Source organism: Chanos chanos, chromosome 3, assembly GCF_902362185.1.
Source record: "Chanos chanos chromosome 3, fChaCha1.1, whole genome shotgun sequence".
Classification (NCBI taxonomy): Eukaryota; Metazoa; Chordata; class Actinopteri; order Gonorynchiformes; family Chanidae; genus Chanos; species Chanos chanos.
In genome coordinates, this window is record NC_044497.1 from 9773282 (window position 1) to 9790287 (window position 17006).

A 17006-nucleotide genomic window follows, 5' to 3' on the forward strand; every position below is an offset into this window, starting at 1 on the left:
CTTCAAATTATTTTCAGTCCATTTAACACTAGTGTATCAGTCAGAGAGATCATCCTGCCCCCTGTGTCAGTGTGTGGTATTGCAGACTGTTTGATTCATTGGTAGATTATACTTGGAGTGATTCCCAGAGTAGATATGTCAACTTTCATTTTAGGACAGGACCAGGACCAGGACCAGGACTCTCACTGGGCAGTCACTCAAGCTTCATATTCTCACATTGATGGTTTTATCTCCTTTCTCTGTGGAAGAGTGTGTGCGTGCGTGCGTGTGGGCGGTGTGTGTGCGCGCGCGTGTGTGTTTTTGTGTGGGTGTGTGTGTGTGTTCGTGTGTGTGCATGAGTCCATTCATGTGTTGAACAGAACTTATTCTCACATAACTGTTCTGATCCTCCACAGGGCTTTCTATCTGGATAAATCCAACCTGACCCCGAGCTCTGCCCCTAAAGCTGCTTTTATAGACAAGGTATGTGCCAGACACTTCTCTCCTATCTCCTGTGGAATCAGGGATTTCCTCTCTTTAAGTGAGTCCATCGGTAATGAATGTTTTTGCTGGACAGAGTAGATGGGCTAGAGCAGTCACTCAGTGTTTTTCAGGCTCTGGGATCCAAGTATGTTTAGCTGTTAGAAAATCAGCATGTATTATCCTTGAAATTGGTTTTAAACTTAACTCGTTTTTTCCAGTCTGGAGAAGTTTGGATTGAAGTATTGGAATGGTGTTTTTTAATATTCCCTTTCCTTCTCTCTCTCTCTCTCTCTCTCTGTTAGCTGATGCGTCCTCTGAATGCAGTAGAGGAGTTGTACAGGCTGATGGAGAGCTTTATCTCGTCAAGGCGAACAGCAGCGTGTCAGTTCACTGCGTGTGGTGCTTCAGGTGTGGGACTGCTCACCGTGGCCTCAGAGCTCAGCAACCGCCTAGGAGCCTGTCATATTGTTATATGTAACAGCGGAGTTCACCGGTCAGTCTGCTCTCGCTTATGCACTCAAACACACACACACACACACACACACAAGCACACACACAAGCGCACATACACACACGGACAGACACACACACACACACACACGGACAAACACACACACATACCGTAGTCACTTACAATATTCAACTATACCTCTTAGTCTGAACAGAAACGAACTCTCTTGCTCATGAGTCAACAACAGACTGGCTAAATGAAGTGGTTCTCTGTTCTCTCTCTCTCTCCCTCTGGAATATTCCCCTCTACTGTCATGCTCATCACTTTAACACCTTTCCTCTCAGGTCTTTCCTTTTTTTTTTTTTTTTTTTGGTCTTCTCAGCTTTAATGTTGTTTGTTGTTTCTTCTGTGGCCTTTCTATAACAGACTTGTCTTTTCTTTCTCTCTTTCTCCCGCTGTCTTTCTCTTTCACTGTTTTCCTTTCGCTTTCTTTCTTTTTCTTCTGACCTGTCACAGAATTGAACATTCTGTTTCATTGAACTTTTCTCTTCAGTTCGGAAAGAAATGTATTACCTTTTATTACACCCTACGCCCCCCTATTTCTCTATGAATTTCTGGCTGTATTTTCTTTCTTTTCCTGTCTAATCTTCAATGCTTTCATCAGTTATATGAATTTTCATTAACTCTCAGATCTTTTCAGTGAGACTTATTAATGTGGCCTTCTATTAATATACATTTTCATGTATTAGTCATCATTCAATATTTTTAGTAATGGGTAAATGGCCTTTCAGTAAGAGCGGGTCCTTTTTCTGAGGACCTAGACAGCTTCATTTCTCTCCCCACTTACAGCATCTCATTTGGGGAGAGATTTTTCACATGTATCCCACAGCACAATTCATCATTCAGCTCAGAGCTCAGATACCTTACCCATTTGTTTCAACAGTATTCATAGCCTGTGTATACATCTCATTTTCCTTTTTCCCCTTCTGAAAAATGCATGCACACCAATCACATGCGCACACACGCACACACGCACACACACACGCACACACACACACATGCCCACACGCACACACAAGCAAAAAAATTAAATGGTATTCTCTCTGCCGTATTGAGGTAGCCATATGCTTTCACAATTACAGCCCACCGGTGACCAGGCGACAGCCCTGGTGTTCCCAGCTGTCATGTCAGCAGCTATCTGGGGCTTTGTTTACTTCCTTAGCACTTTTCATTTGGAGATAAATACTTCATTTGGCTTGATTTTCTACTCCGTGGTTTTTCTGGAAGTGCACATCCCACACGATGCAATATCAAGTATGGCTTTACATATAGAGTGATTTCCCTCTCTAAATCAGACCTATTTTTACCTTATCTGGCAAGATTGATTCGGCAAATTCTGCATTCACAAAGCCATATAATTTGAGTCATTCCATTTGAATGTGTCGTTAAATGTTTGAGGTAAAAAGAGTTAGAGATTGAGTAGGTTAATGTATGGAGCCGTGTCGGATGAATGGAAGCCATGCGGGTTTCAGAGCCAGTGAATGAGTAATAGGAGAAATGCTTGATCAGTGAAACAGCTTGAGTTTGCTCTATTGATTGGATTACTTGGCCTGATGGGTGAAGTTTAATAAGAGTGAAAGCGTGAGTTTCGGAGGATCAGCAATTCACAATGCAATGCTTCACTTTTTTTTCCCTCTATGACTCCTCATTTTGTGAAACCTTACAAATACCATTACACTGACAGAAAGAGAATATACATTCTGCTAATTAGACAATCTGCCACACTTTGGAATGAGCTGCAAAAATGTTGTGAAGTTTGCTATGACTGACATTGCGAATTTCTGTTATACTTTGCGGACGATGACGATGTTTTTTTATATCATTTTGATCATGTTTTGATGATATAGTTCAGCTTTTAAAAACACATAATTGTGTTCTCGGGCTAAGATCTTTGAAATGGGCCAGTGTTAGCTGAAGGTGAACACAGATTTGCTGATGCCGTCCATACTGTGAAGAAACTTACCATTCGCTAAAACTCGCTTTTATTAGCTAAGCATCAGGTCCCACTCTCTGCAACATCATGCGTAGAATACCTCTTAGAAAGGTAATGTTAAACCATGGTGAAACCTCCTTCAAAGCAGTCGTCCAAAATTAGTCCAACCAGCTAATATGGGCACCCTGAGTGGACACATTCATTCCATCTGCTGTCCCTTTCATTCCCTCTCTCTGTCCAGCCTCACAGCAGCGTAATAGAGTCAGCAAATTGAATGTTTTAATCTGCCCTGTATAAATCAATCTCTTAGTAGTCTCACTCACAAAAGGGGGAGAAAGCGTGACACTTAGGCACATGTAGCATGCACACACTCTCTCCCGGTAGGCTTTAGAACACGTGGTGTCTTTCTTTAAGACACGCTTTTTCCCCTCTGCCGGCTGAACGGAACGGTCCGGAAACGTGTCTCAGTGTGACAGCTGCGTTTTAAAAAAACACATACATTATAGAAAAGGGCTAAATACATTTAAATGATACTTGCCTAAGGCATCATTGCTATGGATTAATTCTGTCTTAATTTTCTCACCGCACAGATTACCTCCTGCCTGGGCTGCTCTCTCTCTCTCTCTCTCTCTCTGCTCTAATTGCACAGCGGCTCTGATCACTGTTGTAAATGTGTGGTGCTTCAAAAAACAGTGGATATCAATTAAGCAGAGAACAAGGATAATAATCAAAAAAGTGTCAGCCTCTGAGGGATATATGTATTGTAACACGCTCAAATAATGTTAGACGAACGCTGGCTAGCAACGTCGAGAGGAACAGTAGTTCAATTACCTGTAAATGGCTCCAAGATCGATAGCGTGGTGTTATCCTAGAGGGGTTACACACTGCCCTTGACGGAGACTTTTCAGTTCCACGTGATTTACACGCTGGTGTGTGTGTGTGTGTGTGTGGTGGGAGTGTAACAGAATGACATAGATCAAGTGCACGTATCAGCAGAATTTTGGGGACAGGGGCGGTATCTTGTGCTATGTTGTGACAGAGTGTGTCCTTGAAGTGGAATGACCCCCAGTTTGTTGAATTGGACTGTATCGACGTGAGAAAGTGTCAGCGAGGTGTCAGAATGTCTGAAGTATAATGCGGGCACGGTCTGATGAGAGGGTTTTTTTTTTTCTCGGGTTTTGTTGCCTTCATACATAATAAATCAGAATGAGAAATTGATTTACTGTGTTCATTGTGCGAATGCCAAGAGTTTGTTCCTGAAGGATGACATTTCATTGACTTTTTCTTTTGGTTTTTTTTTTTTTTTTGGTTTTTTGGAATATCCCAGATATTATGCTAAATGAGTTGCACTGAAGGATGCTTTGCTGATGTTGACACTAAAAGGACTACACCAGTTCTTTCTACCAGATACAAAACTGAAACCATCAAAAGTGTATTTGTTTTTTTTCTACATGATGAAAAAATATCATAAATTTCAGTCTTTTATAACCCTACAATCTTCGCACCCATAACAGCAGAAATATGGGAACATTTTTTTCGTTTCTGCTCTCGACCAGGGCGGGTGGGTTTTGGCACCGATAGAGTGACTGATGTTTCTGGTGGGGGTCATGAAGAGGCTCGTGACCGTCGTCTGTGGGGAGTCCATCCTGTGTGAGGCGGTATGGAGGGAATCTGGACACCTTTATGTCTCTGGGAATGAAATGGAAAAGTCGACTTTATGACTTTCCATCGATGCCGTTGGGTCGCAGTGCGATCGGCAAAGTCCGGGACGGTAGCACGGATTGGTTGGTGTCAAACACAGCTGGTTTTATAACAGCCTTGAACTGTATAATTAAGTCCATTTTTTTTAACCATTCATCTCATTACTTTTACGTATCACAAATTAGTGAAGCACCGTCTTGTCGCTGACTGCTGAGTAAGCGATCAAAGCCGCGGGCAATTTGTCCGTATTGAGCTGTTTTAAGTGAGAGAGAGTGTCTTGAGGATCTGCTCAGACTTGAGAACTGGGTTGTTAAGTTGTTAAGTGAGCGGGAAGAGGGAAGAGCGCGCGGCGGCCTGATTGACACGTAGTCTCTCTCACTTCACCAAGCCCTTATCCTACTATTCAGACACGCTTGGCTTCCCCCTCCTGTCTGTCCCCGGAGGACGGGCTGCGGATCTCCTCAAAGGGTTAGAAGGAGTTGTTTACTGTCTGCCCCTGGAGGATCATCCACTTAAAAAAACGACACTCTCTTCCAGATGGGCCCATCTACACCCCTGTATAGGCGCCGTGTCCTTTGGCTGTCTGTTAAATGTTAATGGAATGGGAATGTTAGACATATGCTCGGTAAATTTGAAGGAGTGTGTCACGCTTGGTTGGCCTGGTCAGACGCATCCCTGTGTTGGCAGGTCACCGACAGAGACGGATGAATCATTGGCTTTTTCCTCAGAATCAATTTGACAAATGAGCTGGCCTTCTGACGTCTTTTTTTTTTTTTTTTCTCAGAAGTCTCAGAGACTTCTAACCGGATCGTTGGTGGAAATAAATATTAACGGTGTTTCTGCAGAATGACCGACATCCTTTATTTTCTCCCCTCATTAACTGCATTTACCGTTTGAGTTTAGCGCGAGAGGTTGAGTGAAAAGGGTCAGGTCAAGTGTGCTGAGAGACAGCGTGAGGACTGCTTGGGTGTGTGTGTGTGTGTGTGTGTGCGTGCGTTTGTGTGTGCTGACTGATAACCTCTCTGTCCTCTTCTGTCCTCCAGCTGTACCCTGAGTGTGACCCTGGAGCAAGCCATTTTGTTGGCCAGAAATCACGGGCTGCCACCACGCTGTATCATGCAGGCCACTGACGTCATGAGGAAACAGGTACTGTAATGGACTTATGCCGGAACATTCTAGCGTAATAAAACTCTAGCGCGCTAACAGAGTGACACTGTGTTCATTTGCATATTACATATATTACATATATTCCATTTTACACTGCTCTTTACACTATCTCTGTGATCCTCTCTCCTTACCACTCCGACAAATTCAAAATACAAGGACATGAAAGTGAATTTCTGTATCTTGTGGCAAATATGTTTTCCATATCCATATCCAAATTTAATTTTTCTTGTTAAATAGATTTAGACATAGAGGTCTCCTGACCTGAGAAGGACACATCGAGTAAACACTGTTCATTATTGAAAAGTTTGCGATCACGATTAATTTCCAGGGAGACTGTAACAAAGCATAGATATATAACCCTCATTCACAATTAATTCAATATTTAGATGTGCACACCATTTTGTGTGTATCATTGACATAACCTCAACCAATCACCATTCTGAACCAATCCTCCATCTATTTTTACTGACCTAATTAGTTTAATGTGATTTACCTTTGCAAAAATAACACCAAGTGCTGTTTATTTGATGCTGAACTGACACAGTCAAAAATGTGTGTAATCAGTTTGGAAGAAATGAAAAAAAGTTAAAATGGTTTCTTATTTCTCCCCCCTTTGTGAGTGTTAATGAAAACCTTTCCTGCTCTCTCTCCTGCTCTGGTTATGCAGTTTCCTCCGAACAGAGCACCGGGGCAGAGGAAGGAGCTTACAAAATGGAGAGAATTTTATGAATACAATCTCTCAACTTAGAGCTGGAGGAAAGAGTGAGCATGGCAGTCTCACAGCACATATTTTCCAACTGGTTTAAAGTGTCCTTCATAGAAACACTCCTATGACATGTACTCCCCCCCCCCACTTCCGTTTCCACACATCATTAAGAACCAGTAGGCTTGTGTAAGGGAAGGCCAAGACCGCCATGGCTTGAGTGTTGAGGGTTAAAATGCGTGGCGACATGGCCAGGAGCCAAGAGAGTGGTTGCATGGTACGCTGTTTGCCCTTGAAAGGTGGTACAACATTGATATAAAAGCAGGCAAGCGTGGATATGAGGGGAATCATCACTATGGAAAATTCTCCGTGGATATGGAATGGGCGTGTGTGTGTGTGTGTGTGTGTATACACTGTGCTTATTGCTGATTTTGATGTTTAACAATCCCTCGATGCTGATAAGCCTCATAGCCGATTTGACTATTAGGTTAGTAGTAAACTTGTGATGAATTTCAGTTTAGCTGCAGTGCATGCTAAATTTGGCTAATGGATGATGCTCAAATTAGCTATTCTGTGTTCCATACTGCCAGGAGGGATGTCTCCAAGGCTCCTTGTGTTCTGACTCAGACAATATTTTATGAATATGAATATGAATGGTTGTTGCCACAGCTCCCCCGGCTGGATATTCATTAATTCACCAAATGCTCTCTACCTTGCACTATGATCTAGAAGCGTTCATCTATCATAACTTAGTAGAGACATGCAGTCAGTAAAAAGGACGGTGATGGATGAATGCATGTACTGTCATTCGCTAGTGTTCATTTGTAAACACCACTGATAAAACTATGTATAGATCCGCTGGTTTCTGCTCTTCCAGTTAAATTAACTTAAGAAGTATCTTTAAAAAAAAAAATTGTCATTTAAACACGGACAGATCTACTGCACGGTGTGTCTGGAATGTTCCTCTAACTCATGCAATTTATCACCAATTTCAAGGTAGATTATCAGTCTTAGCTGGAAATGTATTTAACGTCTGCTCCTCCGGTATCTCCTGTGGTGTTTTCTAGACTCTGTACAGAGAGTGCCAGTAACCACGCCCTTGTCCTTTAAAGTTCTGGAAAGGCATCAAAGCACATCTTTCTTGCTGTCTGGTTAGATTTGGAATGATTTGGATGAATGGCTCTGATTCTCATGCCATAATTGCTGATGTTATCCCAGAATGTGATAAGGGACAGGCTGCATTGCACTTAGGAGCTGGTCAGTCATGTACTGGTCCTCCTCAGTTAAGTGATCAAGAGTAGAAACCTGGCCCTGTCTCTTTTTCTCCTGCTGCATCTGTGCATGAGAGGTGGCTGAAATTGCCCCCCCCCACCCCCCACCCCCCACCCCCCGTTGCCATGCTAGCCCTGCATTCATTCTCACAATTTCACACCAAACACCTACAGTAGTGCAACTGCAGCACTTTTTTTTTCTTGCCACCACTAAACAAACCCAGTGAGAATAGGTCCACCTGTGAAGCTTACTTTATTAAGTCAACCTTAGACGCGGAGGCAAACAGGATGTGATATTTATAGACGCTGTTAATGTTCAGGAAACATTGAAGATTTACACTTTCATTCCCCTCTCCTGTGGCACAGGTGGCTAGTTGTCATTTTGGCTTGATTGTATCTCACTGTGTGCAAAAATGCTGCCTATTAAACAAGCTCGGCTGGAATGATTCATTCAGTAAGGGGTAACATGGAGTACTGTCATAACTCATGTCACATGCTATAGAAAGGGGAAGCACCATGATGACAGAGCGTGTTTTATGTCTTAGTTTTTACCCACAAACAAGTCTATCTAACAAACCTGACAAGGCCAGTGCAAGAGGAGACATAGGATGGGAAGTATGAAGCTCCTAACTCATACGTTTAGGTGCATTGACAGAAATGCGTTGGCTTCATTTAAATCATGTGAACTACATGGTGGCCTGAAGTTCTCCAGTCTTGGTGACGGTGGATGATTTTGACACAGTTTTCTATTTTAAATCCAAATGTATGATCTAACAACAGTCAGGTACAACCCATATGTTGAGGTCTGGATAGCTGAAGTACTTCAGCTACCGATGACCTAATCGGAGGAGTAATTAAAAAAGCTCCCTAATACTGATTTCACTTGGCAGCTGGCGTGTTAAATAAAAATACAATGAGATTTCATCCCCATTTGTCACTACTACAATACAGAGTCGATAATCCAAGCTTAACTTCTTGTTGACACCCTTCTCGTTTTGTGTGATGGTGGCACTTTTCCCTTCAGTGGAGAATCACTGTAATCCCTATCACTGTTTTTTTTTGTGTGTTTTTGGCTGTCTTCACTCAGACTTAACGTTAGCTTCATGGTTATTTGTGTTCTAGCCTTTCATCCCTCCCCTGTGCCCCTGTGGACTTAGGAGAACGTCTGTGTTCATTTGTAGCAGAATTTTATCCAGAGCTATTCTGACAGGCCTGTGTGTAATTCATAATTATGGCTTCTTTATTTAGGGAGCAAGAGTCCAAAATTCTGCCAAGAACTTGGGAGTGAGAGACCGCACCCCGTCTTCAGTGCCAAGGTAACCATAGTGAGGCCTCATGCCATTAACCTCAACCACAACCCCTCATACCCACCATATATACACACAAACACACACACACACACGCACACACACACACACTCATATAAAGAGATATGACACCATCCAGACCTCTGCATTCCTGAATCATGGCTTTCTCCAGACCATAGTAAAATATGTATTGAATATACAGATTTGAAAAGGATTATAAAGTTTTAGTGTTCCTGACTACATTTTAATGATACTCTAAAAAGGTTCAGTATTCTCGATGACATAATTTCACCATTTAAAAAAAATGAAAAACTAAATTTTTAGAGAGAATTATGCAGTCAGGAATAGGGACAAACAGTCATTTGCAGTGAGCATGTAGTCTGTGTGTGTGTGTGTGTGTGTGTGTGTATATGTTTGAGAGATAGGGACTGTCACACTCTACCTGCTGCAGTAGATTAACAGGGAGGAGAGATCGCGAGCTGTTCCTACGCATAGACACATGTAACCACAGCAGGGATTAAACTGTCTCCCACCCTTAGCAGACAATACAAGATAAGACCTGTCACGATTTGTTGAGTGTGAAATAGAGGGGTTTGGGACACAGTCAACCCTTTTTGGAACCTTTTAGTAAAATTCACAAATACGAGAAAATGGGGCATCGTTAGAGCAGGTCCACTGACCCGCATTAGAAGTCGCTGCACTCTTAAGTGTTTTCACACTGCAATTGGGATAAATGATGCTGCCACAGAAGCTCTGAATTACCGATCAATGCATTTCCCTGGAGTCTGGAATCCAGATAAGACTGCATTGACATAGTCCATAAAATGTAACATATACAGTCAATGGAGGTGTGGTGGTGCATGTTTCTCTGCTGTGAATCATTGTCAATGTGCCTTTATGGGTAAAGGGCTATAGAGTTGAACAGCTACACACCACAGCAATGCTGTAGAAGTTCTAATGAGTGTGTGTGTGTGTGTGTGTGTGTGTGTGTGTGTGTGTGTGTGTCTGTGTGTGTCTGTTTGTTCTTCTTCTCATCGGGCAGATTGTATAAGCTGTGCCAACCTCCACCACCGGATGGTGACCCCTGAACTTTTGTAGCCTGGGTGGAACTGAAGCGTCTGCATCCAACCAACCACATGTCCAGTCATACACACACCCACCCACACACACCTGCTCTTGCCTTGTGCCCCCCACCCTTTCCCACCCCACCCCACCCCACACGCTCCTTCTCACCTACCCCTCCTACACACACACACACACACACACACCGGTTGGGGTAGTGGTCCGAAACTCTTTCTCCTGACAAACGTAGACTGTTCAACCATGCCTGCAGTGATGCTCTCTGAGGGTTTTCTGATGTAAATAGTGACTTTTCAAGTCAGGTGCTGTTTTATTTTAAAGCCAAACATGTTTTCATGTCCTCCTCCGCGATGTCTCATTTCAGACAGATGATCAAAACAAAAAGGATGTCATATCCCTTTGACTGCTGTCAAAAACAGCTGCATTAAACGGAACGCTGTCAGTCAAGCCTGTATGCTGCATATGAGGTTTCTGAGATGCTAGTAGATATTGTACAAACATGAAATGGCTGAATGTCCCCATAAAAAAAAAGATGTTTGTGGCGTTCATTCTCTTAAAGGAGATGCGTGTGAAAAAAGGTGAAAAATAACAGTGAGTCAGAAATGACTTGTGTCTCATGTTAGCTGAATTTATAAATGTTTATTGTTTATTCTCCTTTCCTCAAAAAGCAAATCTTTCTGTGTATTCTAATAACATGTTTTCTATATCCTCTTACTGTGTGTGTATGAGAGTTAGTCAGATGTGTAGTTTTTTTGGGCGTTGCATTATCGGCTCAGATTTTTAATTTTGTTAAGAAATGGAATAACTCAACAGTGTATTAAGCTAAAAAAAAAATGTTGAAGTCTTAATATTGCCACCTCAATGCATCAGTGAAGATAACATACTGGAAATTTCTCCTTTACAAGGGCTTATGTCATGGTTTATCATTTGATTTCACATTCACGTTCACGTTCAATTCATATATGTCATTTCTCAGATTCATGTTTTAAACATCTAGTACTCAGGAGATACTCAACATTTAGTTTTAAGTAAATATAACAATAACATAAAGTAAATATGTAATTACTATGCAAACAGAAGAGACAAACTTGTTTTAATAAATGATGGTTTCTTAATTACCCCCATGAATGTCACTATATATATGCTATACATGGAGACAACGTCAAGACTTTTTTTTTTGTATTGTGTAACCTGTGTCTGTCCTACAGCAATTTATAATCTGAGTGTAACAAAAAGACATTATTAAAGAAAGGAAATGTAAAAAAAAAAAAAAACATTTTTGTAAAAACAAACAAAACAAATAAGCAAACAAACAGGTAAACTGATGTTTGAACTGTAAGGAACTGTAATTTATTTTATTATGCAAGTTGACCCTGAATACCATACTTAATATAAAGTTCAAACTTCGAATAATTGTTGGAATTGCTCCCCATGCTTTCCTGTACCATTTACGTTTCTATACTGTAGCAATTAATTCCAATTAAACTGATGTAAAGGAAATGTTTAGTAGTAATATGTATTCTGTTTTGAATCTGAACATGAAGTTCCTTATTATCATTAATTTCAAGGCTGTGAAGATTGCGTTTGACTCTTACAATGGCCTTATGTTTGCACGTAACCCAGGTGGGATCATGAGATCCCAGAAACTGCCTGCTCGTGTTCCTTTTTTCTGTGCTGTTCTGCTTACGTAATGTACCAGAGAGACAGATAGAAAGAGAGAAATATACTTTGCAGTTTTCTTCAGAGGAGCCTTTGCAAGTGCAGAGTCATCACTGACCTACCGGCAGGTGGTGTCACCTTCAACTATGCATTTTGCTTAATTTTATCTTAAAGACATTTTGTGTATGGCTTCTGGTGAGCTCAGAGACCAAGCATGTGCAGAAGCCTAATATGATTTGTGGAAGTCCAAAATATCTGTCAGTCCACCAGACACACATGAAATCAAAACTGAGTATTGGGAAGAAAAAAGAAATTTGTCTGAGTTAAACAAATAAAGGTGGTTAAGATCATACACTTCTGTAACAACACAATACGATGTCACAAAAATATGCCTAAATGGCTAATTATCACTTGCTCTGAAAGAGTTCATATGCGATGGTATCGATCCAACAAGTATCGCAAGAAGGCAAATGCAAGTGAGACTGCGCATAGAACGATATCTTCATGCACGCTCTTGACCACAGCAGGAGTAAACAATGAAGGCGGGTCTCCGTTATCTGTAGATACAAGTGAGCAGCCAATAAGCAGACGTTTTCCACTAGCGTTTAAGAAATCATCTTTTCCATTGGCTTTATAGAGAAGGCGTCGTTAGGAACCACTCCACCAAAGCGAGGGGAAGATGGTCCCGTCTGATAGTAACCAAGACGAGGGAGTCACACTGTGTTTGTCACTTTCAACAATGTGTTCCTCTTGCCACCGAAGTTACCGTTCATGACAACCCGTCTATGACGCTTTAACATTTGCCTGACTGTAAAGTTGCTTTGTGATCTCGAGATTACTGACTGCCTTGTTCGAGGATGCATACTGATGTTTAACGTTAATTTGCCTCCGTAACCTTTATGATAAGAAATACATTTTCTCCATGGCGTCTCAACAGCAATCGAGAATCCAGTCATACCTTGAGAAGAATAAAATCGGACCATTGTTTGAGGTAGGTGCCCGAATTTACGCTTCTATCATTTAAAAAGTGTTGAGAATGCTCAGCGTTTTCCTCATGTCTTATACCGAAAATATGCAGTCAAGCATCCCAACACAGCTCATCTGACTCAGAACGCAAAAACAGTCTGGAAACTGATCATTAAAGGTTTCCTACAGTCCTTGAAAATTGCTGCGTTCGAAAGAAAATCTACTCTTTGTAACAGATGTAACTCTGGACTGATAATATTTATACAAATATAGGATATTCTTTTTAAAATACACAATACACCTCATTTTACAATTATTATCCAGGGTAGGCAATAACAAACACAGTTACGGTTTATTTCAAAACACAGTCACTCAAGTAGCCTACTGTAGGTTCATGCACACGAATGACGTTCGAGCAGTATTGTTTATCCGGATGACACTCAAACCTGTGCGCATCAATCAATAACTCACTGTACTTGGCCGATATGAATGAGCTTGGCAGCTGAGGTAAAGTGAGGTAACGTGCAGTTGCTTGCTGATCATTACGTGACACCATCTTACATCGAACTGTTCTCCTGTTGGACCGTGAAACCAAGTTAATAAGTTTCCAAAGTACATGTTAAATCAGCATTGCCACAAACCCTTGGTTGTTAATATTAGGCTACAGGTTATTAACGCAGACACGTTTCGAAAAATGCGTACTTATACCAACAGTAGTACTGACAATAATAATAATAATAATAATAATAATAACAATACACTAATCATATATTAATATTAATATACTAATACTTCATGAGACCCACGTCTGCTTTTCCTTTTTAAGCCACACACTGAGTATTTACAGCATCTGTCATGTCAGAAAGCTTTTCAATTTTTCCAAATCCCTTTCCTTTGACAATAGTTTAATCAAACAATGCAATCATAATTTTATCAGACATCGGGGCCGTATAGCTGGATCATCTTGATTAATACATTCAGATTGTACCACAGCAATTAACTCTCAGATCAGTGTCATTCTGTGCAGTGTTTCAAGTCGATAAACCGTTTGTAGTAAAACCGGGCTCTATACGAAAGAAACTGCTGAGGTATCAGGTCTTCTGTAGCAGAGTCGACGCGCATGGGCTGAATATTAAAGAGCGTTAAAGCTAAAAGCAGCGCAATGGTGACCTAGTACCATGGACAGCAGCACGACGCTGAAGCTCGATCACAGGACAGCATCGCTGTCAAAGGGACCAGTAACGAAAAATCTAATCTCCCATTATCGTTGTCGGCTCTTAAATTAAGAGGAGCGTCTCATAAGTCATGAACCTGGCTGATAGGAAAAGCAACGGCATGTTTTTAAATTACTGAGGTTTGAGAATGATGAACGCAGGAGATTGCTTTAAGAGTACATTGAACAAAAATGGGAAGTGATGACTGTCTAAGGTTTGGGGACTTCGACAAATTTGACAAAGTATAACCAATTTTATTAAATGGTTTATTTCTGGTTTATTTTGCTTTTGCTACGTGTCCTAAAAAGTCAAACAAAGGTTTTTGTGTTTATGTGGTACATAACACAGAAGTTACTGCATGTGAGCTAAAATATAGTTTGTCTTGTTGGCTTAAGAGTTCCTGTTGACCAAGACTGGTCAAATCTACCTAACACTTATGCTATGGCTTTCTACCGTGACTGTAGTAGCAGACAGACTATGTTTGCAGATCATAACCTCTCCTGTTATCTGTTTCTTAGTGTGTGTAAAGGGACATTTGTTTCCATTGTACTTTGAAACCTCAGTCGCTTTGGATGCATTGTCACATCAACACAGATGTTGCTCACTAAGAGCATACTAAATGACTTTAATCTTGTATCTCAGCTCCTGGGAAAGCTTGGTCTCCAAGTGAACATGCAGTCGAGGTCACTTTACATCTAATATGCATGTGCTGGGGGGAATTAGACATCTTTCACTCTCCTTATTTGTCTACTAAAGTATCATCTTCTCCAAGATATCTTCACAAAGCCTGAACAGCAGTTGCAATCATATGAAGGGAAACAGTTGAGATGAATGAAGCTGTTCTAATCTTAGATTTAGGTAACTGTTAAGATTTGAGACGTCTCATACAATAAGGGTATATTTCACATGCAGAGTGGATATTGTAGTTTAAGTTAACTTGAGCATAGACCTGAGTACTGATTTTCAAGCCCCACTCACCTGCAATGGCTCTACTGACTGTCCATTATGGATGCAGAACACAATGGAGTTTATTTGTTTTAGTCCCAGGGCTATGTTTGGTAGGATTTGATCAAAATGCAGATAGGATGTCACTGGAGGGCACTCTCTGTTCTTAGAGGACAATGGCACCTTTTGTACCATGTGTATAAAGTTAATGAGTACATCAACATGGTTTTATGACATTCTAAGCCACAGTAGTGTACTTCTGTCTTTTGTTGATTACTGTTTGAGTAGGCTTGGCCAAATTCTTTATTCAAATGGGGAAATTAAAAGAAATATATATATCAGCACAGCTCAAATGCAGTAATTATGGAAAAGACTCAAACTGAGGATTTGATCTGGCTCTCTTTACTTTATCCTTTATTGAGCCTCCCATCTCTCAAATCAAAGAACTCCAAATTAGGTCATAAGGATTTTACTCTTTGCGTCATTAAGTCATCGTTAAGACTGACACTCAGTGCAATGCAAAGGGACTGTAGACACATAAGTGCAAGGCTAATGTGATTAAGCAGTCAGGTATCTTTTATTGTCTTGTTAAATTAGTTACTTTGATGTTGTACTGTCATTTCACATAAACATTCTACCACAACATTACAAACTTTTTCCCCTCATCCAAACTTCTAAAACACTGATATGTTTATAAGACGTTCTTTGTGACTGCTGATGAACTGTGTGAAGCTGTTTTCGTAAAATAGGACAAGGATAGAAAACAGTTTGCGTTTGCCCGGGCTCCCTAAGTTCCTGGGTTTGTGTATGATTGAAGTCCAACTGCTTTGCTTTGAGTTCAGAGTTAGACGGTGACATTTACCTGGGAAAGACATACGTGCACTCTGTAGCCAATCAGAAACAACAGTGGTTGGCTGATATGAAAATCAGCATGACTTCAACCCTCCAAACCAAATTTGGGAAATCTTGATGTAGAGATATCATTTCATATATCTTATTTCTCCTCATTTAAATCTCATTCTTCAAAATAAAACATAGAGCAATACTTTACATAATCTATCTTTTGCTATTCAAAACTGCTCTCCTCAGAGAACCATTCCAGGTCTATTGTTCCCACTGTAAGTGCCAATAAACAATGTAACCTTTAAAGCAAATACTGGATGGGACATATTAAATTCATTTGAACCAAAACGTGGCCGGACTGCAATACAGACTAAATTCAACTTAAGAGCAGAACTGTCTTTTCAAAAGCTTTCTCGGAATAAAAAAACAATTTTGTCTCCGCTGATGGAGTTCGGCTCAATCAACCGATGCAATCATTAGCATTGTTGTTGGGGCCCTGAAAAGGTCTCTCTTAGAGGGGTTTTAAATCACATTGTACTCAGAATAGAATGGCTCTTACTTCAACAGGGGTAATCATAAGCAGCTGGCAAAGTTTTGCCCGCTGAGAGGCAAGATCGTATGAAGTGAAACAGATGAGTGATCGTCTACGGTGACGTGTGCAGTTATTCTTCTGAAGCAACTCGGAGAACAACTTCAATGCATCACGCTGCCTGGGTTTGGGCGGCTTGATTAAACGATACAAATCAATCAAGAACTAAGCAAAACTAACCACTGAAGAGGAAACGTGGTCTTGATTGATATGAGGACAAACCGGATTTCACTGAATGGTGGAACTTGACTGAGATGATTTAAAGAAAAAAAAAAATTGGAAACATATACAGGAATGTGCTCATATTATTTACAATATGTGGGATACATAGCCTCTTTTGCTTGTTCTTCTATCTGCCTTGACTACATTTTGTAGTTTTTCATTCGTGTGGTTTGTAGCTGGGTATGATTTGCTGCATGCAGTTTGTGACAGATGGCAGCTTTGCTTTATTGAGTCACATAAAACTTCTACTGGAGCCCACTACTTTTACAGTAACATTCCAAGAGCTGTTTTTAGAAGATTCCTTTCACTACACGTCTAAAACGTCTAAAAAAGGTTTTACTTTCTTTTAAATCTTTGACATCAAATGGGAAATGAGAGATGTTTCATTCCCTTTTACGTTTTAAATCGTTCTTAACAATCTACAGTAGCATAA

The 17006-nt window shown here is 40.7% G+C and overlaps 2 protein-coding genes across 3 annotated transcripts in view; both read left to right on the forward strand.

Annotated features, from left to right (window-relative positions):
- prex2 (phosphatidylinositol-3,4,5-trisphosphate-dependent Rac exchange factor 2) overlaps nt 1-10207 on the forward strand; it is an 81973-nt gene extending 71766 nt beyond the window's left edge. For both annotated transcript variants that reach the window (XM_030767451.1, XM_030767450.1), the window contains 5 exons: nt 396-462; nt 765-955; nt 5651-5753; nt 8997-9064; nt 10098-10207. In XM_030767451.1, the coding sequence (XP_030623311.1) occupies nt 396-462; nt 765-955; nt 5651-5753; nt 8997-9064; nt 10098-10143 (475 nt within the window). In that variant the 3' untranslated portion in view covers nt 10144-10207. The remainder of the gene's footprint in view (nt 1-395; nt 463-764; nt 956-5650; nt 5754-8996; nt 9065-10097) is intronic.
- A 2500-nt stretch (nt 10208-12707) lies between these two features.
- c3h8orf34 (chromosome 3 C8orf34 homolog) overlaps nt 12708-17006 on the forward strand; it is a 96509-nt gene continuing 92210 nt past the window's right edge. Inside the window, exon 1 of the mRNA XM_030767547.1 lies at nt 12708-12785. Coding sequence (XP_030623407.1) covers nt 12717-12785 — 69 coding nt within the window. The 5' untranslated portion in view covers nt 12708-12716. The remainder of the gene's footprint in view (nt 12786-17006) is intronic.